At 49.2% G+C, this 22,679-nt stretch overlaps 10 protein-coding genes across 10 annotated transcripts; 5 read left to right on the forward strand and 5 right to left on the reverse strand.

Moving 5' to 3' along the window:
* Positions 1-429: 429 nt before the first annotated feature.
* On the forward strand, positions 430-1,486 carry N7517_006321 (sulfotransferase family protein; the record flags this gene model as incomplete). The annotated part of the gene is made up of 4 exons (XM_056724051.1): positions 430-547; positions 620-813; positions 873-976; positions 1,042-1,486. Coding segments are annotated over 4 exons (861 nt in total), but the record flags the coding sequence as incomplete, so codon positions are not given.
* Positions 1,487-2,385: 899 nt separating this feature from the next.
* On the reverse strand, positions 2,386-2,796 carry N7517_006322 (uncharacterized protein; the record flags this gene model as incomplete). Its single annotated transcript, XM_056724052.1, has 1 exon — positions 2,386-2,796. One exon carries the CDS (start codon positions 2,794-2,796, stop codon positions 2,386-2,388), a length of 411 nt encoding a protein of 136 aa, XP_056580302.1.
* Positions 2,797-4,131: 1,335 nt separating this feature from the next.
* On the reverse strand, positions 4,132-4,608 carry N7517_006323 (roadblock/LC7 domain-containing protein; the record flags this gene model as incomplete). The annotated part of the gene is made up of 1 exon (XM_056724053.1): positions 4,132-4,608. The coding sequence occupies one exon, from the start codon at positions 4,606-4,608 to the stop codon at positions 4,132-4,134; it is 477 nt and encodes a 158-aa protein (XP_056580303.1).
* Positions 4,609-5,620: 1,012 nt separating this feature from the next.
* On the forward strand, positions 5,621-6,745 carry N7517_006324 (uncharacterized protein; the record flags this gene model as incomplete). Its single annotated transcript, XM_056724054.1, has 1 exon — positions 5,621-6,745. One exon carries the CDS (start codon positions 5,621-5,623, stop codon positions 6,743-6,745), a length of 1,125 nt encoding a protein of 374 aa, XP_056580304.1.
* Positions 6,746-7,781: 1,036 nt separating this feature from the next.
* Positions 7,782-10,935, reverse strand: N7517_006325 (CheY-like superfamily; the record flags this gene model as incomplete). Its single annotated transcript, XM_056724055.1, has 2 exons — positions 7,782-9,285; positions 9,359-10,935. 2 exons carry the CDS (start codon positions 10,933-10,935, stop codon positions 7,782-7,784), a joined length of 3,081 nt encoding a protein of 1,026 aa, XP_056580305.1.
* A 951-nt stretch (positions 10,936-11,886) lies between these two features.
* hsp60 (chaperone ATPase HSP60) lies at positions 11,887-13,817 on the reverse strand (the record flags this gene model as incomplete). The annotated part of the gene is made up of 3 exons (XM_056724056.1): positions 11,887-13,403; positions 13,462-13,603; positions 13,710-13,817. The coding sequence occupies 3 exons, from the start codon at positions 13,815-13,817 to the stop codon at positions 11,887-11,889; spliced, it is 1,767 nt and encodes a 588-aa protein (XP_056580306.1).
* Positions 13,818-14,896: 1,079 nt separating this feature from the next.
* On the reverse strand, positions 14,897-16,396 carry N7517_006327 (uncharacterized protein; the record flags this gene model as incomplete). The annotated part of the gene is made up of 2 exons (XM_056724057.1): positions 14,897-15,981; positions 16,156-16,396. The coding sequence occupies 2 exons, from the start codon at positions 16,394-16,396 to the stop codon at positions 14,897-14,899; spliced, it is 1,326 nt and encodes a 441-aa protein (XP_056580307.1).
* A 563-nt stretch (positions 16,397-16,959) lies between these two features.
* On the forward strand, positions 16,960-17,306 carry N7517_006328 (uncharacterized protein; the record flags this gene model as incomplete). The annotated part of the gene is given in 2 exon segments (XM_056724058.1): positions 16,960-17,006; positions 17,024-17,306. 2 exon segments carry the CDS (start codon positions 16,960-16,962, stop codon positions 17,304-17,306), a joined length of 330 nt encoding a protein of 109 aa, XP_056580308.1.
* Positions 17,307-18,417: 1,111 nt separating this feature from the next.
* Positions 18,418-18,848, forward strand: N7517_006329 (ATP synthase subunit epsilon family protein; the record flags this gene model as incomplete). Its single annotated transcript, XM_056724059.1, has 3 exons — positions 18,418-18,546; positions 18,596-18,710; positions 18,774-18,848. The coding sequence occupies exons 1-3, from the start codon at positions 18,515-18,517 to the stop codon at positions 18,846-18,848; spliced, it is 222 nt and encodes a 73-aa protein (XP_056580309.1). The 5' UTR covers positions 18,418-18,514.
* Positions 18,849-19,262: 414 nt separating this feature from the next.
* On the forward strand, positions 19,263-21,916 carry N7517_006330 (N-alpha-acetyltransferase 35, NatC auxiliary subunit; the record flags this gene model as incomplete). The annotated part of the gene is made up of 8 exons (XM_056724060.1): positions 19,263-19,359; positions 19,427-19,482; positions 19,555-19,695; positions 19,750-19,971; positions 20,026-20,481; positions 20,532-20,789; positions 20,839-20,937; positions 20,993-21,916. 8 exons carry the CDS (start codon positions 19,263-19,265, stop codon positions 21,914-21,916), a joined length of 2,253 nt encoding a protein of 750 aa, XP_056580310.1.
* Between the last annotated feature and the right edge of the window lie 763 nt (positions 21,917-22,679).

Here is a 22,679-nt window from a genome sequence, read left to right on the forward strand (position 1 = left end):
TAAAATATCCGGAATGCATAAACCCCTGCTTGCTTATGATCAAATTACCAGGCAAAAGGATTGATTGCCTGCGCAATGGGTCTAGATTAAGGTTCTCACAAAAGCCACAGCCACCATTGTATTGGAGTGTACCCAGAATTCGAGCCCCTGGAATAGCTCCCTAACTACGCTTGAGACAAGTACGCGTCCTATTTGACCATTGTTCACAGCCACAATAGTACTGGCCCATATGGGATGCCCGAATGTGGATGGCAAAACGCGGATCAGAGGTTTCTATTACATGAAAGTCTGACCCCTATAAGGATTACTTATTTCTCCTTCCGTCCTTCAGAGGTCTTTTCCCGGACAACAAGAAACCTCTCATTGACTCCTGCTTCGAGTCAAGCATTTTTTCGAAGTGCTTGAGACATGTTTGCTCCGCTTCAACAGTACCTCGCGGATGTCAAGGAACCTGTCGAATCATTTCATGATAAAGACGAGGAAAAATGTGGGCGCACTGTGCCAATGCGAGTTCTCGTGCTGGGCTTAAGCCGAACAGGTACTGAATGTGAGTTTCCACTTAATAGGGCAGTCTCATCTCTATATCTCTTTCCTTTGAACACCGCTTTGGATCACATAGCTGAATATGTTGATACAGCACTTCGAAAAGCCTTGATTCATCTGGGATATGATGGCACATATCATGGTTATGCAGCAGCCGTGGAGTACCCACGGGACTGTGAAATGTGGCTCCGGGCTATGAGGGCAAAGTACGACGGCGTAGGAGAGCCATTTGTCAAGCAGGACTGGGATCAACTGCTGGGGGATTACCAGGTGAGTGCTCCATCGACATATAACTTTGGGCCTAATATCTGATATCGTTGGGTGCGAAGGCTGTGTGTGATGTTCCTACGGCATGCTTTGCAGAGGAGTTGATGACTGCATACCCGAACGCGAAGATCATCTTAACAAACCGTGACATTGATGCATGGTTCGAGTGAGTTTCCTAACTCTCCGTCAATCATATCTTTCTTCGCAGTTAGAATCTAATCCATAATTTAGCTCGGTTCAAAAAACACTCGTTGCTAATGCTTTCACTCGACGGGCTTCCTTGATCTCCTTTCTCGCTACGATAACGCGCAGCCCCAACCGATGGACCCGACCAGTCATGATGTACGCCTTGTCTGACTTCTTCGGTGGCAATTTTGAGAAAAATGGAAAGCAAACCTATCAAAAGCACTACGACCGTGTGCGGGAGATGGCTGCCGAGAGAAATATGGAATTGCTTGAATACAAGATTACAGACGGATGGGGTCCGCTATGTAAGTTTCTGGGTCACGACATGCCAGAGAATCCGTTTCCTAGCGGCAATGATAAGCAGGAGGTGAATTCGAGGATCAAAGCAATCATAAATAGGGAGGTTCGACGGTTACTGCTGATCTTTGCGGTGCTCTTCACCTGTTTAGCGTTGATTATTATCATCGCTCTCCTGTCAGTTTCGCTATAGAAAAGCCGGGGTTGCACTTGCACCTGATGTTAGGCACCGGGAAAGGCGGACCTTTGGTAATGGTCAAGTCCAAGCTCGACGCCAGAGAATGTAAACTAGGATAATAATATTATATGTTGAGAATAAGAGAGACAGGCCATACATTATGTTATCGGGGCTGTATACCCTGGACTAGCCTAGATATGTAGGCTATGGCACATTAATGACAGTCTCTTGACCCCTAAATTTCCTATTCAATCTGTCATATTCTATTACCTCTGATTCCTCGTAACGTGCGATGTTGGAGGAATTGATTTCCAGCTTTCCGGAAGCAGGAGTTGTTGGATATCAGACCGTCCCGTCTATGGACCGTCTTCAGACTGTCCTTTGGTTTGTTTGTCAGACTGAGAGCTTGCTTGACTGGGAGGATATAAAGACCCTGCTCTTTGCTAGAATCAACTATAATGTTTCTTCTTCCTCTTCCTCCCCTTCGCCAGTACCCTTAACAGGAGTCCAATGTTATTTCTTTTTTTTTTTTGGCTACCCTGTTGACTATATGAATAAGCAGAGGATATCATGGGGGAGATATGGAGGAGCATTGAATCGCGCAGCTCATCTTTAGGTGACTTGGGGAATACGGTAAGGGAAGTCAGTCAGATGATGACAATCGAGGCTGTTCTATATTTCGCAGAGGCTTCTCAGCGGTTTCGATCCCCTGTACCCCGAGGTCTATAGAACGGAGAAAATGGCAACTAAGCTACAAAAAGGATTCCACCATGCGCTAATCTTATTTTCAGGAAGAGGTATGATTTGGCGAGTCGGATGAGAATAGGTACATACAATCGCGGTAGATTGCATATTTACTTCATTGTGGGCGGTCAGGCTAGATAGACTATATACACACATGTTGTATCAACCCTTTACAGGGCAACAAAAACTCCAAGGACGCCGGCCATACCAGCAGCAGCACCACCGATGGCGGTAGGACGAGCGAAAGCGCCGTTGATAGTGGAGGAAGCAGTGGTGGAGGTGGTCTCGCTAGAACCACTGGAGGTCGAACTAGTCGTGCTGGTAGACTGGGTAGAGGTGGTTGGGTTGACGGTGCCGGACAAAGTGAGATTGTCTTGGCTAGAGACGCTGGTGGAAACTTTGCTAGCGGCCTCGGAAGCCTTGCTTGCCTCGTGGGAGCTGACAGAGGCTGCATCGTCGGTCAAGGTTGACACGGCCGCGGCACTGCTGGTGCTCATGGCGTTGGCGATAGACTCTCCGCCGGGAGATGCCAGGGTCGCGGTGGCCAAGAAGAGGGCGGAGCTGATGAAAGTGAACTTCATTGTCGATCTATAGAGACTAGGCTGGAAAAAGGTTTGTTTGTAGTCTGGATGTGATGTATTGAAGGAATGAACTTCGGGAATTGCAACTGATATTCGATGTAGAGGGGACTGTCTCTTTATATTTGGCCAAGTGGTTTACTTTTCTAGATGTAACACCATTGAAGTTTAATTGGAATTAGTTACGAGTAGGCTGCCGGGTATGGCAGTTGTGACCTTGCCTTTCATAATCGTAGGCCCCGCTAGCTATGAACTGGTGCTCTGCTAGGAAAGCCCAATGCAATTCCGTAGAAGCGAATTGCCATTCTTGGAACCGGTTTATTGGGGCGCAGCGAGGTTGTTCCAACAATCACTTCGGAAGACACCTGCCAAATCTGAACAAGCATGCATGCACGATCATACATGCACGATCTTGCATCCACCTGTCTGAAATGCAACACAGCCCTCGGATACAATTTCAGCATAAGTCTAATTACATCTATATTGCTGCCTTTGCCATCCTGGCATATTAATTGGCCCCGGAAACCTCGGCAGCGTTCACAGCCACATATCTCCACCTATAAGCCGCTCGTGAGTTGCATTCGGTGGCTTAAGACAGTACATAACTAATCCTCATTGTAACAATGACCCCCTATTTTAAGGCCCTTGGCACTGTAGCTTATATGTTGGTGGTCAATATAGTTTTCAAAATTGAGATTGGCACTTGGGAATACGTTTCAGCGCTCTCCGCGCTGAAGGCAACGCGATCTTGCATAACTTGTACCAGAACAGGCATTAGTGCGCTTTTACTGCTCGAAAGTTGCCGGATAGATATTTAAAATCCCTTGCAATGCCTACCTTCTAGATCGTTACTGTGGATCGTAGAACGCCGTCTAAGTACGTACCCCACTCCCCGGGGCCGTTCCATTCGTATATCACCGGAGAATATTAGCACCTGCCACTCTCTTAGTAAATACATTCTACTATGCAAAGCATCAATATTATGTTCGACAGTTGTTATTCACTGCCCCTTCCTTGCCTTTTGTTATAAATGCTTCGTAACTATATATATCAAACGCGGGGTGGAATCCAAAAGTAATAAATTGCAGTCTAACATCACCCTGTTAAGCGTTCTTGTCAATCCCCCAATGAGGGACCGAATACCTATTTTCATGTAGCAACTCTCACAATTGCACGAATAAGTTTTCCCTTAGACATTGTTAGGACATATAGGGGGCCAGAAAGGAAAAAGGCGAGAAAGCCCTAGCTGCTTACTGCTTATCCACTCTCCGTAGTACCCGATTTTTCAATTGATGTCGCGCTATGCAGTTGATGAAGATCATGCGTGTGCCCCACAGCCTAGTCCCTGAACATATTATCGATATCCTCATCGGTGATCTCCGTGAGCGGAGAATCGGCACCAGTCTCTTGGGCCTTCTTGAGGAGAACCTCTGAGATATGGTTCAGCTCTTCACACGCCTTCCGAACCCGAAGTCGGACCAAGCCCAAGCTCGTCCTGGAGTCGAAATTCACGGCCAGGATGATGCGACAGCTTACGAGCTGCATATAAAGGGTACCCTCTTCGCCTTCACCAGATTGCGTTGCAACATTGTTCTCTTTAAGCTGCTTCGCCATCCCACTCGTCTCGGCGCCCGCGGTGAGAGAGGCCAGTGACGTGGTATCCAGGTTGTCGACGTCTCCGCTCGCAGCGATGAGCTGCCCATTGTTATCCACAATGAATACGGTCTTCGCATTGGCGTCCTTAATGAGGCGATCGACGACGTTCTGGATCTGATTCAACTCCTCCTCGTACATGGCCAGTTGAGGGACAACCATCGCTCCTTCTCGTCTCGTTTTGTTCGGTTAATGGCGCGGTCTGTATGTCACAGTGGAATAAGAGGTGTACAATCAAAAGAGAAGAGCAAACTTCTTCAATATTGTCAAAGATATCGTCAAAGATAATTCTTAAAAATCATAGGGAGAGCGGGAGAGCTCTTTATATGATCTTTTATATGTCATATGTCTCCGCTTTGGCGATGTATCACATAACCATACATCGCAGAGCTATCACTAGGAAAAGCTAAAATTACGGCAAATCTGCCAACTCAGAATGTGGACCTCAGGTACCTGTGCTGATGGCCGTGACGGGCCCGTGCGACTCCCGTATCCAGCTGGGTGTCCGAGGAGTGGCAGACAAAATCCGCGACCAGACAATCAAGAGCAAGCAGGTGCCGGAAAAGAATACTAGTTATAGTCAATTTATAGATCCTGCTTTCTAATTTTGATATACCAATGAGGCGACAATAGATCGGTGCAGAACTTAATCTTGTGATAGAAGATTATCAAAAATAGCGGTGTAAGGTCCTCTTGATCTATATTGTAGTACGGATAGGTAGCACTATGATAGGCTGTTTTAGCCCCTTTCGGTTGGAATCTGCAGGTATCAGCTACGCCATCTGTCCACCGATTTGCACTACCCAGTTTCCTGCATAATTACGAGCTCTGGCCCCTCTTACAGTATCATACTCATTTTTTAGATCAAGTTTTAGTGATCAAAATATTGCTATCACCTAACAGGGTAGATCCGCCAATCAGAAGCCATTAGAAAGGGTGGGATGTGCAAATCGGTGCACAGGTGTAGGGTAATCGAAAACTCCCAGCCCCCACGACTTAGCATGGGTATACTGGTATGTTTTGCTGCTATGATAGTTCAAATGTATATTACTTGCGTGGAACTATTTCCCATGAAATATGGATATAAAAGTGGGAGAAAGACCCAGGCATGCAACACCACTCTATCCCTTGATTTATTCTTGCCCATTATAAATTCAAACATCCCATATCCAAAATGTCCAACCCCGGGTCTTCATTCTTGTCATTTGGCGGGGCTACGGGCTTGCGGTCTAGCAGCCAAGCCGACTTTGTCCAGGGGCGCGCATCTGAAGTGTTCATCTTCGGGGGTATGGACGGCGCAGGCGAGACCACCGAGTATCTCGAACAGGATCCCGGCACTGCTGAAACAGTTCGCCTTGCACGCAACGCGGAGAAGGAACGTAAGGACGGCCGCCCGGTACTACCAGTGATCATCTCATACACTGTTAACTTCTCGTGTGGCGATTCCCACAATAAATTAGAGAACAACCAAGCGCTCGCCCATGGCTTTGGGAATCTCATCCTATCGCTACAGGTTGCTGAAGAAGGCCGTGATGCAGAAAACTCCACCCCAGCCACTTACGTGGTGAATCCAGACTTCCTGTCTATATGCGAGGCGGAAAATCTGGGACCGGATTATGTGTTACCTGTCCGCATGCCGCTCCAGGAGGCCCTCGATTTCCGCGGTGTGCCGGCTCAAATCCCGGACAGCATCACAGACGACTTGCGGGGCTATGTGCTCGCTGTCAACTGGCTCGTGCGGACAGTAGCGCCTGCAGTTTCGTTCGGCTGGTCGGTCAGTCCCCAGGCTACTAAGGATGCCAAATCGGTCTATGATGCCGATGCCAAGGCGTCTACGGAGGCGGCCTCCCAGGTGGTCAATTACGTCAAGTCCTTTGGTGTTTTTGACTCCTACTCCCCCGATTTTTTGGCCGTGGACCGCTACGAAGCAGACGACTTCACTGCTCGCAGCTATGTGAATAGTTATTCCGACGGTCCCAGCGAGTCGGGCAAGTTCAGTGATTTCGCCAACACCCTGGGCACTGACCTCTCTGTTCCGGTGATGCTGTGGGATATCACAGGCAGCCGGATACCGTCCATCAATGACAATGTGGAGGGTCAATCTGATTCGCAGCATTGGGGAACAGGTGGAAGCTACATTTTAGGAGACAGTAACATCGGCTCAAAGATTCCGAATCTCGAACCTCACTCCTTGTCATTTTTGGAACGGGGGGTCTTTACTGTTCTTCTGGGTAAGGGCACTACTACAGGGATTGAGCCGGGTGTCAGCCAACCTGAACCATGGGTGAGTGATAAGTAGAAGACTTATAGCGAAACCCAGATTCAGCTAGATTAGGGTTGAATCTTCTTGAACTTCTATCCAGTTCGAGGTGTTGTAGCTTTCCTGTTCATGAAAAATCCCCAGAATTTACGGTTAAGACGGGACGATCCATTAGCATGATATCAGCTTTCCAGCTAGACTATTTCTAATTCTCTTCAATGTGCATGCCCCGTTGTATCTGGGTTCGCACTCTCCGGTTGTCGCTTCGAAGAAGCACTAGGTGCAGTAAGAACCCGGGTAAATTAAGTAGGATTTTAGTAAGTCGTCCATTAGTACGTTCTAGTATAGCGTACAACATACTAGTATATTGTATATACTTACTATCCGTACCTGGACCTTTTTACCCGGTCCTGCGAACTTAGAAGGTAAAGTAAGATAGCCTGAGAAGTATCAAGTAACAAATCAGTACTAACATGGTAACACCATAGTAAGCCCTAGTAAATACTTACATGTCATTCCAGGTAAGGACGCTAAACCCGAAGGGGCAAGAGGCAGAGTACTAGAGTGGCGGTGCAATGGGAACCGATTCTAGCCGCTCACTGTGTCTTTGTATACTTAAGGACATAAATAAAACAACGTACATTCACCATAAAAACCATTAGACATGATTTGAATTTATTTCATCTCGCGTGTCAAGCAGCCAAACGCCGTGAACAGAAAGGAAATTAAAACAACAGAATTTGATCGTTAAAATAAAATGATGAACAGACTGCTCGACAGGGTGGGGTATTTCAAAAACATAGAAATTCAAAATGTCTGTGCTTTCATCACACATGTTAGGGTTCATCAGCAATCTATAGATGTACGCAGATTGCGAAAATGAGGGGGAGGGGAATTTCCTAGTGTGAGCAGGAATGACTCCAAGCTCATTCGGAGGAAACGGAACTGGATAGCCATAAAAGGCTTATACGCAGTAAACAAGTGTTGGACGAGGGTATAGAGGCGGATTCAATGGTGGGAAACTGGCAACGATCGTGTTTTCGGCACAGTTTCATCCCATATACCAGAGTGTTCTTCAGGCCTCAATGGCAGGCAGCGAGGAGGCAAGATTTTCAGCCGAGCACTTCAAGATAGTCTGCATCATGCGACTAGAGTCCAACGGCTTAGACAAGTAATCGTCCATGCCGGCCTGGATGCACTTATCTCGATCCCCAAGCATAGCATGCGCAGTGAGAGCAATGATCGGCGTACGGGGAAGCCCATTCATCTTCTCGTACTGTCTGATATTCCCTGTGGCCTCAAAGCCACCCATAACGGGCATCTGGACGTCCATGAGGACCACATCGTAGCGGTGGTGTTTGACCTCTTTCACGGCTTGGAGGCCGTTTTCCACGACTGTGACGTTGTGATTGAATTTTTCAAGAATTCGGACGGCGACCTTTTGGTTTACATCATTGTCCTCTGCAAGAAGAATTGCCAATGAGCGAGTATAGCCTGATGGGGTGTGGGTTGCGCGGTTGCCGAGGGCCGGAAGAATGCCGTTCCATAGATCAATGGGTCGACAGGGCACTGTGATATAGGATGCTATACCGAGTTCACCGGCAGCTCTGAGCGCTAGGGATACAGTATGCGCTGTAATGACTAGTGGAATGGGTTGGAGGTCCGCGCAGGCTCGGAGCTTTGCGGCGATCTCCAAGTTTTCAATGAGGATTGCGTCGAAGCTGCAGCCCCAGTCACTTTTGAACTGGCCACATTCTAGCTGGTCCTCTGTGACAATGACCGGCTCTAATCCGAGCTCCATGAGCACAGTGGCTATTGGGAAGGTGCGCCCAAGACCGTGGTCGAAGAAGAGAACGCGCCGGCCGCGGTGGGGGACAAGCTGTTCCGCAAAGCTCAGCGGTGGCTGGGCTAGCTTCACTCGGCATGTAAATGAGAATGTGCTTCCTTCTCCCATGTTCGACGTCACCCAGATATCACCGCCCATGAGAGAAACGAGCCTTTTCGAGATTGCGAGGCCTAAACCTGTGCCGCCAAAGCGACGAGTCATCGACCCATCAGCTTGCTGGAACTTGTCAAAGATCAAGCCAAGTTTGCTTTCATCAATGCCGATTCCAGGGTCTGAGACTGAAAACTGGAATGCCGTTTCGTCTGAAGCGCACTTGTCGTCCTGTGCACGCTTTACCGTGACTCTGATCTCGCCGTGGTCTGTGAACTTGATAGCATTGCCGACAAGGTTTAACATGACCTGCCGTAGTCGATATGCGTCTCCGATCAAATAATCCGGTACTTCTCCATCGACTGTGTAGACTAGACCCAATGCCTTCTCGTTGGTTTCCACAGAGAGGGCTTTCAGCACACTGAACACTGTTGCGCCAAGACTGAACGGCGTCTTCTCGATTATCATGTGGTTAGCCTCGATTTTGGAGATGTCAAGTATGTCATCAATGATAGTCAAAAGACTAATGGCAAGGTTATGGACCATATTTAGAGTCTCTCTCACGGGAGCTTGGAGGTCGTCAGTGTCGAGTGCCAGGCTCGAGAGCCCAATTATGCCATTCATGGGGGTTCTGATTTCATGGCTATATTTCGATCAGCACCAATGAAAATCACGCTTCGTAAATCGTGTGAAACGGAGGAAAGGGATTAACGTACCTCATATTAGCCAAAAATTCAGACTTACTCCGATTTGCCAGCTCTGCTGCTTCCCGAGCAGCCGTGTTGCGCTGAATACTGTCGCGCAGACTCGAGATCATTTTATTGATCTTTTGTTTCAAATCGTCCATTTCTCCAGAGGCAGACACGGTAATCAATTTTGTGAAATCTCCACTCATCGCCGCCTCGGTGATCTCACCAAAGGCACGAACCTGAGAGGTCAGGTTGTCTGCCATCGTGTTGACATCTTCACTGATCGATCTCCAAATTCCATGAGATCCCGCAACATTGGCCTGGCCGCCGAGTTTACCCCGGACACCCACGTCCCTCGCCACGCCTTTGAGTTCCCCCGCAAATTCCCCCAACCCGTCCATCATGCTATTGATTGTTTCTTTGAGAGTCAAGATCTCACCCTGGGCGTGGACCTCGATTTTGGTACTAAGATCACCGCGCGCGATGGCCTGAGTCACGTTGGAGATTTGTCGCACTTGCAGAGTGAGGTTTTGGGCCATAGTATTGACGTTATCTGTTAGATCACGCCAGCGACCTTCAACATTTTCGACTTGCGCTTGTCCACCCAGCGTGCCATCTGTGCCTACTTCCCGTGCGACTCGACTGACCTCGAACGCGAACTGATTTAGCCGATCAACCATCGCATTGATCGTCAGCTTGAGATCCAAAATCTCGCCCTTCACGTCCGCGGTCACCTTCTTGGTAAGATCACCACGTGCAACAGCGGTCGTCACATCGGCAATTTCGCGGACCTGCTGTGTAAGATTCGATGCCATCCGATTGACGTTATCTGTAAGATTCTTCCAGGTACCCTCCACGCCGTGTACAACAGCCTGGCCGCCGAGTACACCGTCTGACCCGACCTCTCGCGCGACACGGCTGACCTCAAATGCGAATTCCCGTAGCTGATCGACCATCGAGTTGATGATATTCTTCAATAGCAATATCTCGCCCTTACAATCCGCCTGCACCTTGCGCTGCAAATCACCCTTGGCAACCGCGGTCGTTACGGTGGTGATATCGCGGACCTGCGTGGTCAGATTGTTGGCCATGGCATTCACGTTGACGGTCAATTCATGCCAAATTCCCTGAATGCCCTCGATCTTCGCCTGGCCTCCCAACACACCCTCCGTGCCGACCTCCCTGGCCACCTTCGACACCTCTTGACTGAAAACCTGCAACTGATCCATCATGGTATTGATTGTCTGCTTGAAAGTGGCAATGTCAGGTGACATCTCGAGGGGGTGCATGCGGGCCCGCTGTGAAAGATCGCCATGGGCGACCTGGGTGATGATTTCGCCGATCTCCCGTAGTTCTTTCTGAAAGGCTTCGTTGATGTGAGTGTGCTTTCGAAGTTCCTTCCGAAGGGTTGAGCGTTCATGCTCAATTTCCGCGATGGAAGAATGACACTCGCGGCGGTAAATGAGCTCGTCAACAATGAGGGAAATAAATTCGCGGGGAACGGAGATTTCTGAACTCTGTTGGTGCTGGAGAGCTGCTCGTGCTTGCATGAGATCTGCATCGCTCACCATAGCTGGCCGAGCGGTGTCCACCATGGCAGCCATTTTCGGCAGCAATCACGGTGTATTTTCGATTCAAATTGGGTGAAGGCTTTCTACAACGTGCAATCACTCTGGAGGAAAGTTAGGGACAGACCAGGGGATCAGATGGGGTGACATAACCGTATGGTGATAGGCGGAGCCAACACGGTGTGTTCCCCGCAAGCGCTGTATGCATTCCCGACCAAGATCCACGATGAAGTTCAGATCGAAAGAAATGCAAGTCAGGTGCAGAAAGAGAAATGCAGGACCGGAATGCCGGAGTCTGGAGAGGAAAAGGCGGAGAGAATAAGCGGAGAGGGTTAAAGAGAAGAGAGGGAAAGGAACCCAGTTATTTGCCGGTCCCACCCGCTTATATCGGCCTAAATAAACTAGAATACTTCCAAGATATAACTTATCCCTGTTATGATTTTTCCCATATACCTGTTGTACTCAATCTAGACTCTTGGGGTGGCATGCATTGTAAATTGACCAAATAGCCGAGCCGAGTAGCCAATCAGTTGCATTGCTGTTTTAGGCGGAAATGTGGGATGTAAGGGTTGTACTTTTAGTATTGGGAAAATCTAAGAGCTTCAATAGATATAAGCTGTACATATACGAACTTTATGAGGTGGACATTGTCGATCCCGCCGATCTAACTTTTTGACTCGGGGAGATCTCGGAACTTGATCCGAGTAAGAAATAATTCAGTAAGCTGTATCAGATGGGACTTCATTGGAATACATGATATAGTACAGTGGGGCCTTTTTTTTTGTCAAGTCCCAGGGAGAGAGGGGAGAGAGGAAGAGAGATCAGAACAAGTCCAAAAGAATACAGGTATGGAAAAGAAAAAAGAAAACAAATAAACACCAAATAGAGACACAAAGAAAAGACATTACACAAATATCCGAGTATCAGAACAGGCTACGATGCAAAGAGGAGCGCTCGAGGTAATTCTTCAGGGGAAGGTTAGAGGCTTTAGAACATGCCGCCGCCCATGCCACCCATACCGCCCATACCGCCCATGCCACCACCGGGAGGGGCAGGGCCCTTCTCCTCAGGAGCATCGACAATGGCGACCTCGGTAGTACCAAGGAGGGAGGCGACACCGCTGGCATCAACCAGAGCGGTGCGGACAACCTTCAGGGGGTCGACGATACCAGCGGCAATCATGTCAACGTATTGGCTGGTGGCACTGTCGTATCCGCGGTTGAAGTCCTTGGCGTACTCGTCGGTCAACTTGCCGACAATGACGGAACCCTCAAGTCCGGCGTTCTCAACAATGGTGCGAGCAGGGCGGCAGATGGCGCTCTTGATGATGCTGACACCGAGCTGCTGATCGAAGTTGGCGGGCTTGACACCACCCAGGCCGTTGGCGGAGGCCTTGAGCAGAGCGGTACCACCACCGGGGAGGATACCCTCCTCGACGGCAGCGCGGGTGGCGTTAAGGGCATCCACAACACGGTCCTTCTTCTCACCGACCTCAACCTCGGAGGAACCACCGACCTTGATGACGGCAACACCACCGGAGAGCTTGGCGAGACGCTCCTGCAGCTTCTCCTTCTCGTACTCGGAGGTAGTGGGGTCGGCCATGACACCGCGGATCTGCTCGCAGCGCTGGGAGATGTTGTCCTTGCTACCCTCACCGTTGAGGATAATGGTGTCCTCCTTGGTGATAGTGATGGCACCGGTAGAGCCGAGCATCTCGGGGGTGAGCTTCTCGAGCTTGATGTCGAGCTCATCGGTGAAGACAGTACCGTTGGTGAGAACAGCGAGATCACCGAGGATGCTCTTGCGGTTGTCACCGAATCCGGGGGCCTTGACGGCGGCGACCTGGAGCTGACCACGGAGCTTGTTCAGGATGCAGACGGCGAGAGCCTCGCCCTCAATGTCCTCGGCAATGATAACCAGAGGGCGGCGGAGGGTGGTGGAGGCCTCAAGGGCGGGGAGGATGTCCTGGACAGCGGAGATCTTCTTCTCGGAGAGCAGGATCAGGGGCTTCTCGAACTCGACCTTCTGGGACTTGGGGTCGGTGATGAAGTAGGGAGAGGTGTAACCACGGTCGAAACGCATACCCTCGGTGACCTCGAGCTCATCCTCCAGGGTCTTGCCCTCCTTCACGGTGATGACACCCTCCTTGCCAACACGCTCCATGGCGGTGGAAATGAGCTTGCCGACGTGGGTGTCTCCGTTGGCGGAGATGGTGGCGACCTGGGCGATCTCCTCGCCGGTGGTGATAGGGCGGGCGTTGGCCTGGAGGTATTCAACAGTGGCCTCAACGGCAGCCTGGATACCGCGGCGCAGATCCATGGGGTTGCAACCGGCGGCAACGTTCTTGACGGTCTCGGAGAAGATGGCGCGGGAGAGGACGGTAGCGGTAGTGGTACCGTCACCAGCAACCTCGTTGGTCTTGGAGGCAACATCCTGGATGAGGCGGGCACCGAGGTTCTCGAACTTGTCCTGAAGCTGGATGGCCTTGGCGACAGTTACACCGTCTGCGTATTGGTTAGTCTTCTGCGGGTTGCCATGGATCTGTCTTGATGGAAATCTTACCCTTGGTGATCTTGGGGGAGCCGTAGGGGGAGTCGATGAGGACATTGCGACCCTTGGGACCGAGTGTGGAAGTAACAGCCTTAGCAAGAGTGTCAACACCCTTGAGGAGGCTGGCACGGGCTTCAACGCCAAACTTGATCTCCTACTTGTTGTTAGCAAGGGGAACGACCGAACGCCTCGGAATCGACGGAACATGGAGCCAATGCCGAAGGCAGACGAGGCTGCAAGCAATTGCCAATTCAACGCACCTTGTGAGCAAAACGCTGCTGCTGGAGGTTCAAAGTCGAGCGACAGAAAGGGGCACGCTTGGAAGCGGCCGACAGGACGGAGGTCCGGGTAGAGAGAGCGCGCTGCATGGCTAGGAATGACGAGATTAAAATAATTAAAAGAAGGGAGAAATACTACAACCCAGGAGAAATCACGGGTTTCGGGGGGAAAGAAAGAGATGGAGAAAGCTGGGGGAGAGATGAAGCCAAAGTCTCGAAAATTTTCCAGGCGCTTCCTTCATCCCCAGAGCTTGGCGGCAGAAACAGCTAGAACCGTCACGTGAGCCGGAAGAACGGACCTAAATCGGCTGTCGAATATTGTAGGTATTTTACTATTAGATGCTATTATAGGATAGCATTATATTGAGAACGTGTTAGAATATGTAGTTTGAATTCTTTGATCCATATTTAAAGGGCCCGAAGAAAGATACTTCCAACTGTTATAGAATATTGTAGACTCAAGCCGTGTTTATACCTCGGGAAGCTATATGTTCTCCGTATTCCGGCTTTCGGCAACTTAGAAATCCCCGTATATAAATTAACAACATCCTTTGTACATCTCTAGTTTTCTTTGTTTGTTTCTATATTGCTTCTCACTATATTTGAATCCTCAATTGGTCATGGATAGAAATTCACAGCCTTATATCAACAATTTTGAGGTGGAATACCAGACTGTCTCTCTATATATACCCAAGTCCACATATTACTCACATTGGAATAACCACACTACCAGATCCCTCTCAAAGCTCTTACAATCAAAGGTCAACCTAAGGATATTGCCATATTTATCATTTCACCTTATTTTGACCTACCTATTTCATTATAATAAAGCAGTGAGATACTCACAATAAAATACGAGACACTAAAAAAGATGCAATATGCTGTTATTGGGGGTAACTAACTACCGGGCCCCCCGTAGGGGACCAACGAGCAACGCATGAAATCGCTGGGGGCAACTCCGGATAAGGCGTGACTCCATGACACGCAAGAATAATTATCCGGAGTTGCCCCCGTTGATCGATATCGAGTCTCACCCCTCTCCTCCGATCAACTAGCAGGAAAAGCAAACGCAAAGAAAAAGCAAAGGAAAAGCAAAAACAAAACGAAAACAGAAAGAAAAGGGATTAAAGAAGCATCAAATGAACCAGGAACCATGACGAACGAGGAAATTAAAATTCCTTGACGTCTTCACCGTCGTAGCCCAAATATCGTGGAGGCTCTACGTCAGAGAGGCCCACAAACATTTCATTGTCGGGAATAAACTGGTTGTCAAAGCTGCTGGTTTCAGGGTAACCATAATGGTCCGGAAGTTGCAATTCGGCAGGAATATCAAACGGCGAATATGCAGGGTTTAGTCCATCGCTAGAGGTTGTACCGAGCAAAGCGTCGGGAGTCCGGTTGGCAATATCGAATGGGCTGGGCCCATTGGATGGGAACGGGATGGAAACAGAGCGGGTTGAGAATGGAGGAGGCGGCAGAGGTGAGAAAGGCGCCATAGAATCCGAACGCATGTAAGGGAAATATGATGAATGACGAGGTGGCATGTTGGTGATAACACGCGGTGGGTTGGTTGGGGTAACAGAGTCTCGGAAAGTTGCAGAGTTCTCAAGGGAGCGGTCAACACTTGCCAATCCCTCGCTGCCCACCTTGAGTGTCACCATCTTTGACTTCTTAGCCGCTTGAGTAGTTGCCTGGCTGCTTTCAGTTGAGTCCGCCTCAGAACTCTCTGATTGTCCGTCAACTTCACGGTCAACTCCACGCTCGTCGCCACCAGTGAAGTCACGCAGCCATTCCGCTCCAACACACACCAGCTTCTGGGAGTCATTGCTGTCGGTATCCTCGCGCTTTGTACGCAGCTTGGGAGCAACGAAGACCTTGTCCTTCTTCTTGTTTTTGGTAAACTGCTTCTTCTTCAGAGTGTACACGCTGTCTTCGGACTCATCGTCGGATGGATCACGGCGCCGCTTCTTAGTGCTGCGGGTGTTCGGGCCAGACTCCTCCTTTGGAGAAGGCAACGCATCTTTCTTGTTGCTTGTGTCGCTCTTGTGATAGCCATTTCCTGCACGCTTCAGTGGAGGTGGGTTTGGCTTGTCCTGCTCATCCCGTTTGGCACGCAGCTTGGACAAATGCTGAACGATGGCACCCTCGGTGAACTTTTCTCCCATCGCTTCCGCGACATCCTTCCAGGGAATCTTGACGCCGAGTTTATTGCAGGCATACTGGATGGCCAGCAGAAGCCGAATGTCGGTATCCACTATTCCAGTCAAATGTCAGCATAATCTAATTGAATATTCTCTACATGAATGTGAATGCAAGTCAGTGTGACAGCAATATATCCATCAATGGAGGTCCCCGGATTTGACATCCTCATGAACTCCAAACAGAAACATGAAGCAAGATTGAGAATCATGAAAAGAAGAAAACGTACCATCCCAGCGAACCAGTGTCCGTTGGCGCCGGCTGGTGACCTGGCGCCTGCTCTGGCTCTCTTCCTCCTTGCGAGCCTCTTCAGCTTTCAGCGCCCTGTGCTGTTCTGCGACTTGCTTCCGGAGACTTTCGAGCTCAGCGAGGTCGGCATCATTGTCGCGATTGCTATCGCGATTGTTATCGCGATTGTTATCGCGCTTGCTGTCGCGCTTGCGGCCGTCAGGCTTCTTCTTCGTGGGCATGTTGGAGGAACAATTCCTTTATATCCTTCTGCGCGACATCTTCATTAGCATTTGTGCTCATGACAAACAGAATAAATGCGGAATATATGGACGGGGCGTCCGGTAGGTAACGAGGTATGATCAATGTGTCGCTATGTTGCTGCCAAACTCCAAAGCAGAGGACGTATGGCATTCGAGAATGTCTTCTGTGCAGACAGGGGATGCACGGCAACAAAGGACCGTGATGGGCCAGGCCCAAGGAAAACACCCAATTTTTTCATCATGGAATGCCTTTGAAGTAGGCTAGAGTATGTTGTCGTGTATCATGTTGACAAATATGCAAAGAGTGACAAGGCTAACCATTACTGCAGGGTCTTAGGGCATGACTCAAAGAAGCTGCCCATGCTCACAGCAATTGGTGTCCGATACCATAGTGATGTTGTGTGCAATAACGACATCCTCCAGTGTCAAAAAAGGCATGGGACCAAGGACTGTCGGATGCAAGGCCATCACATTGCAAGATTGTCAACAGACTTAGGCCCCACAGGTGCCCAGAGATCATGCAATTAATATGAGCTTGCGAAATGTTGGACATTGATGTGCAAGAGCCAATCCTCGACAAGGTCAATGGGTCACACAGCAACCCAGGTGCCCTGAAGCTTGGATGGAAATGCGGGGTCCCAGCCATCACAGTGTGCCACAAGAGCCTCATGCCGATGATGAGCTGCTGCAAGAGCCACATGGTGTGAAGTGGGGATGTTCCAGGGGAAGGCTATGGACCAGCACCAGCACAAAGCTGCATTACTCACCTGATGGATATGATAAAAAGGCACTGTCGATGCAGATGCTTTGGTATCGAAGCACAGAAAGATGGGGAATGTTGTGGACGTTGGGAGATAGATGGAGGTTGATGAGATTGAAAGATAAGTGAGAGAAGTCGGGACCAAAGGAAGTGGTGGGGGATGGCAAATCCTCTTGAGCAACAAACCGCCCTGGAACTCCAGCTGTGTTTGGGGTGCTTGTTTGGTTCTTGGTTTCGAGATCGACTACGCGTATTGTATGCACGTGGTTTACTCAAATTGGCACGTTTTATACCACGCACCACAAGGAGGCATATTGAATCTTTACCTATGTCTGCCTGTTGGCGCCTACATTTCTGTTTACACGTGCTGATAACATCTGATTTACCACTTCAAGGCGGCTGAAGACTTGTTGGGATGAAAACTGGATTTGAGACGGCGACGATGTGCATTGTGATGCTCTTGGGACGAACGATCTATATGACTTCGCGGCAACGCTTTTACACCGTACCACCCTCGAAAAATGAAATGAAATGCGCGGAAGGCACTTACTGATATCCCAATGACATATAGCGATTACGATTTTATCAATTGAACGTGATGGGCTGAAGAACATAGTATGTCGCGTTGTCAGCTGTTCTTTATACGAGAATGCTTCTCAAACTATGTGCCGAACGATCTATATAACATCGTGGTAAGGCCTATCCACTCCACCAACTTCGAAGAAAAAAAGGAAACCCACGGGATCCATTTATCAATTAAGCATTGTAAGGTTGGATAATCCGGTGTGTCGCACTATAGAGTGTTCTTTTTACAAGGGTTGTCAAACAACATTTGGAACTGGGTATGTGACGGACGATGTATATAACTTGGCGCTAAGAGCTATGCATCCCACCACACTTGAAAAAAGAAGTAAAACGCACAGAGTGCACTTTCGAATAGTCTAGTAGCACTTTCCGAGAATAGTTTACCAATTGAAGGTTGTGGGGCCGGATAATACAGGGTGTCGCGTTGTATGTCGTTCATCTCCCATCGTTCATCTCCAAGGGATGTTGTCAAAATAAACGCCAGTCACGTGAGAGCAACCGCTACAGACGCCTATCAATCTATACCGGAATAACTCTACCTCGGTTGAACCATCTTCCTTGTCACGTGCTTCCTAGGCACCAAATATTCAAACCGACCAATTCCTCACCGCTGTGCTAGTCACCGCCTTCTTAAAGTAGACTCATATCCACGTGACCTTGACATCCCGATCCTCCGAAGTCGAACGCTTCCAAACTCACCCGAACCGTTTTCACCCCTTCAATCGAACCATACCTCCCACATTCTCTTCAAAATGACTGCTGCCTGGAAAGCCGCCGGTTTGACGTACGCATTTACGAATCGTCTTTAAATTCAATGCTAACCCCGACCCCAGCTACAACCGCTACCTGGCCATCGCCGCCCGCACGGTGCGCCGTTCCTTGAAGGAAGGTCCTCGCCTCGCATCTGAGCGCCGCGGCCAGATGGACCTCCGTTTTGCCAAGTGGGAGGTTAGTGAACTCCCGAGCTCTATGCTACAAACTTTTGACTGATGAGAATGTTACGACAAACAGAACGGCAAGCAGGGTGATGTCAAGTCCCTCGCCCAGGCCAACAACGAGGCCATCGCCAAGGCTGCCGAGAAATAAGCCTTATTCACCCATAACCTGAGAGAATCGAGCTTGGAGATATGCAGGGCCCGAGTGTGACGGACTTGAGCGAGTTTTTGGTCCGGGGGAGGCATTGAAATGTACATGTGTAGCAATACCGGCCTGTCTGGTTGGGCAGAGCTTAGAAATCGCACTCGTCTTTGTTTTCAAACGACGTATAAGCTGTTAATTAAAACTGCCGTAAGAATTCATATACTGCCCGAGCGTGGCCGGTCAGAGGTTGCACGTCACCTCTAGGTCCCGGTTGTCGACTGCCCGACTCGCTTTTTCCTCCGCTCACGTCCCCGCCTCTCCCCCTCGATTTGTCAATTTCTCCAAACACCTCCAACAGCACAATACTTGTCTGAAGTCCTGTAATAAAAACTACACTGCGGGAATTTAGGATCCTTCGCGATGCTGCCGAATAATGAAGTTCGCGTTCCCCGTCCGCGGTTCGTTGCGCAGTCCGCACCCCGCGACATTACCGATGAATTTACAAAAGCCGCCGCAAGTAAGCATATTGCCCCGGCTACTTCAATCAAGTCTCTAATTATTTGTACTTGTAGAGCTAAATACAGGGCAACTCGTGAAAGATGAGACGTTCACACTGTTCGAGGCCGTGGGCGCATTGGAGGTGCGTCGGCTTTCTCATCGGATGTGAAACGTGCAACAAGAATTGCAGCTGACGACGATCGAACCCACACAGATTATGGACTCGAAGATGGATAGCGGCTACATAGCCCCCGGAGAAAATCATGCGCAGGCGCTGGAAGACGACTACGACGTGCGGCAGCCGTTGACACCAGAGGAGCTCATTGGGTTGATGGACCAGTTGCTGTGCCATGAGGTGGGAGATGATATTGTTTGTACGGAGATATGCGGCTTGCTGATTTAATCGCAGGTGGCGTGGCATAAGGGACATCCTCTATCGCAGACGCTATTCACGTCAATCTATCTGGATAAATTATTGTGGCCGGTGCCGAGGACCATGGAGGACGCTCGATTTGACCGTGTACCAAGTGATGCTCCTTTGGTCAACCTCGTCTTGAGAGCTTATTGTCTTGCATTGGTCAAAGCTTGTGATCTTGTTCATATCCGAGTGGCCACTGAATATTATTATGAGGTAAGTCGAATGAGTCGCGGAATATGACTGTCGCTAATGCCATCCGCCAACTAGGAAGAGGATTTTGTCAGTCAACTATACAACCGCAATCTTTTGTCTGCCTGGAGTATATCCCACTTTCACCGTCTGCTGGACCAGGCGGTTGCTTGGGTTGCGGAGCAGACCGATATTGACCAGAAACTCAAAGATGCCATCCACTGCAGACTAGTGTTTCGGCATGAGTTTTTGTCGGCACTAGACCAAGACCTTGAAGTTCTTGAAACCAGATCTACAGAAAACTTTTCCTCGTGTTTAGCTCAACTGCAACCTTTGTCGGAGACAGTCGCACTGGGAAAGCCAGTCCAAGAGGCCTTCAGCTTAAAGATTCAGCGGAAACTTGCTAGCACAGTGCCGCCTCGTCCGATGGTTAATATTAACTCCGATGATGCGCTGGCACATCTGAAAAGACTGTGCCAAGATGCCATAGACATGCAGCAAATGCTTGATTACACTGGTCCCAGCAATTTCAAGGTATGCACTGTTGAACTTGGATCTAGTTCTAGTTCTAACTTGGATTGCAGACTGCTGTGTGGACTTTGCTTTCTCGAAAACCACAACCATCTATCTATATTCGTTGTCTTCTCCAAGCATTGATTGTCAGCAACATGACGATTCTCGGCGCCGTACCAGTCAAGGAGTTTCTATACGATGAACTCGCGGAACTCGTCTTGCCTGCCAATATTTTGCTAGAGGCTAACACCGACGAGGTGGAAGTACCGTCCGATCCTCGGTTCCAGATTGCTCAGAAGATGGATGGTTTCATGAAGCGATTCGCCCAGGTTAGTGTACATATAGATCTTGATATGTCCCATTTACTAACTTTTGCAGCCGTTTGTTGATACTGTGCGATGCGCCTGTCTCAACAGGTGTCGCATTCGCCGAACACTCTGCCACACCCTCATCGATTGGGACAATCTGCAGATGGAGGTCAGTATCTCCCGTGTCTCTTTGCTATCTGGAAATTGATGCTGATCCAACGCAGGCAGAGGAAATTGATCTCGAGCTCCGCACTTTGAGTGCGGAACCGCCTCTGCAATTCCAAGGCGGCGAACCGACCTGGTCTTTCCCACTTAGCAGCTGGGCTTATCACCAGAAGCTTGTCCAATTCAGGCTCATTCTCCAGATGGGCTTTGAGTTGTCGATCTACTCCCCGGAAGAGTTACCGGGCATGTACTGGTATTTGTCTCATATTTGTTCTACACATCTCGGTCACATTGATCGCATTCGTACGTTTACTGTGGCTGCACGAAAACGCGACTTGATGGCTGCTGGCGACCGCTCTGGAAGCTCCGCTCAAAAGGCATCGGCGTTTCACCGATCATTCCACGCTCTGGAGAGGCTAACTACGCACATCATTGCGGTGGATGCTTTTGCGATTGCTCTACATGCGTTGTATGTTGTACTGGCCCGACACAACGTGCTCCCGACTGCCTCGTCTCCGCAGGCGTATTCCACGGACCGACTTCGCTACGAAATCCGGATGAAGCCGTTCATCCCTATCACATTGCCGGAATTGGTCCCATACGAGGAATACCAGCGTGAGGCAGCTCTCGAAGGTGATTCTGACGCTACCATTCTGGAGCGTGCCTCCAAAGCCATTACAGAAGCGCGCAAGGCCTGGGAGGCGACCCTTGCCAATGGGGCATTCATTGATGACCCTTCTTCCCCAAACACACCGCGACCTTCGGCCATTGAAGAGGATTGGAAGCGCAACGTGAAGAACACCATGCGTGCCTGTATTGGAACCAGCCTTGCTGTCGAGGCGATCAAGAAGGCTTTATCTGCGGCATCCTCTGAAGGCAAACCTCTCAACTTGGAGGTGTCTGTTCCTGAGGTTGGATCTAAGTCTCGTTGGCATGACTGGTGGGTGGTACCGCAGGTGTCTGAGAAGAAGCCCAAGGCGTGAAAGATATTTTATCCTATGGAGGAATATGTGTCTGAGTTCTTTGAGTAACTAGTGATGTATGAGTGATACCTTTTATTCGTTATAGAAATGATCATGACTTTATATAAACTTGAGGTACTCTACGTGATATATATATCGACTGTATTGAGCCAATTAGAGCAGCAGGCTTACACATAATAATACTCAATAAGTCATTCAGATATGATATGTATATATACTTATGTATTTATCTTCAAGTCAGTAACACAAAAAAAGAAAAGTCAACAAAACCAAAATCTAAATCAGGGCCTGTCATGTCTAACGGGAACACCCGCTGGTTATGAAATCAACCTCTGCCACCTGGGCATCTTCACAATTTACTCTTTTTCCACACCTGAACTTCTTTTAATTCATACCTCCAATACTACGAATAACCTCGGAACTACTTTGAAAAAGGGTTAAACCTTTTCAGGGCCACATCTTATCTCGGAGTTCATATTCGATTCTGCTTCTCTCTGGCTATTTGCAGAACAATCCGGGGCAGCTCACGGACCTCCTTTGGCCGGTGATAGGCACAGTTGAACGCCATCGCTATAATCGCTCCAAGCCTAGCCTTTTGTACCGATTAGTGATTGGCGTCATTCCGACTGGTCAGCACCAGTGAGAGCTGTCCATTTTCAGTCTTCACCTCAATCTACGTCTTCCTATGCCGCTCCCTCTTATTGCCCGGTCGCCGCAGGCAGCCTCTCCCATCATTTCATTGCTGTCAATCGCGGGGATCCGG

The sequence above is a fragment of the Penicillium concentricum genome, assembly GCF_028827145.1.
Source record: "Penicillium concentricum strain IBT 3081 chromosome Unknown utg000002l_segment0_segment0, whole genome shotgun sequence".
In the NCBI taxonomy this organism is placed as follows: domain Eukaryota; kingdom Fungi; phylum Ascomycota; class Eurotiomycetes; order Eurotiales; family Aspergillaceae; genus Penicillium; species Penicillium concentricum.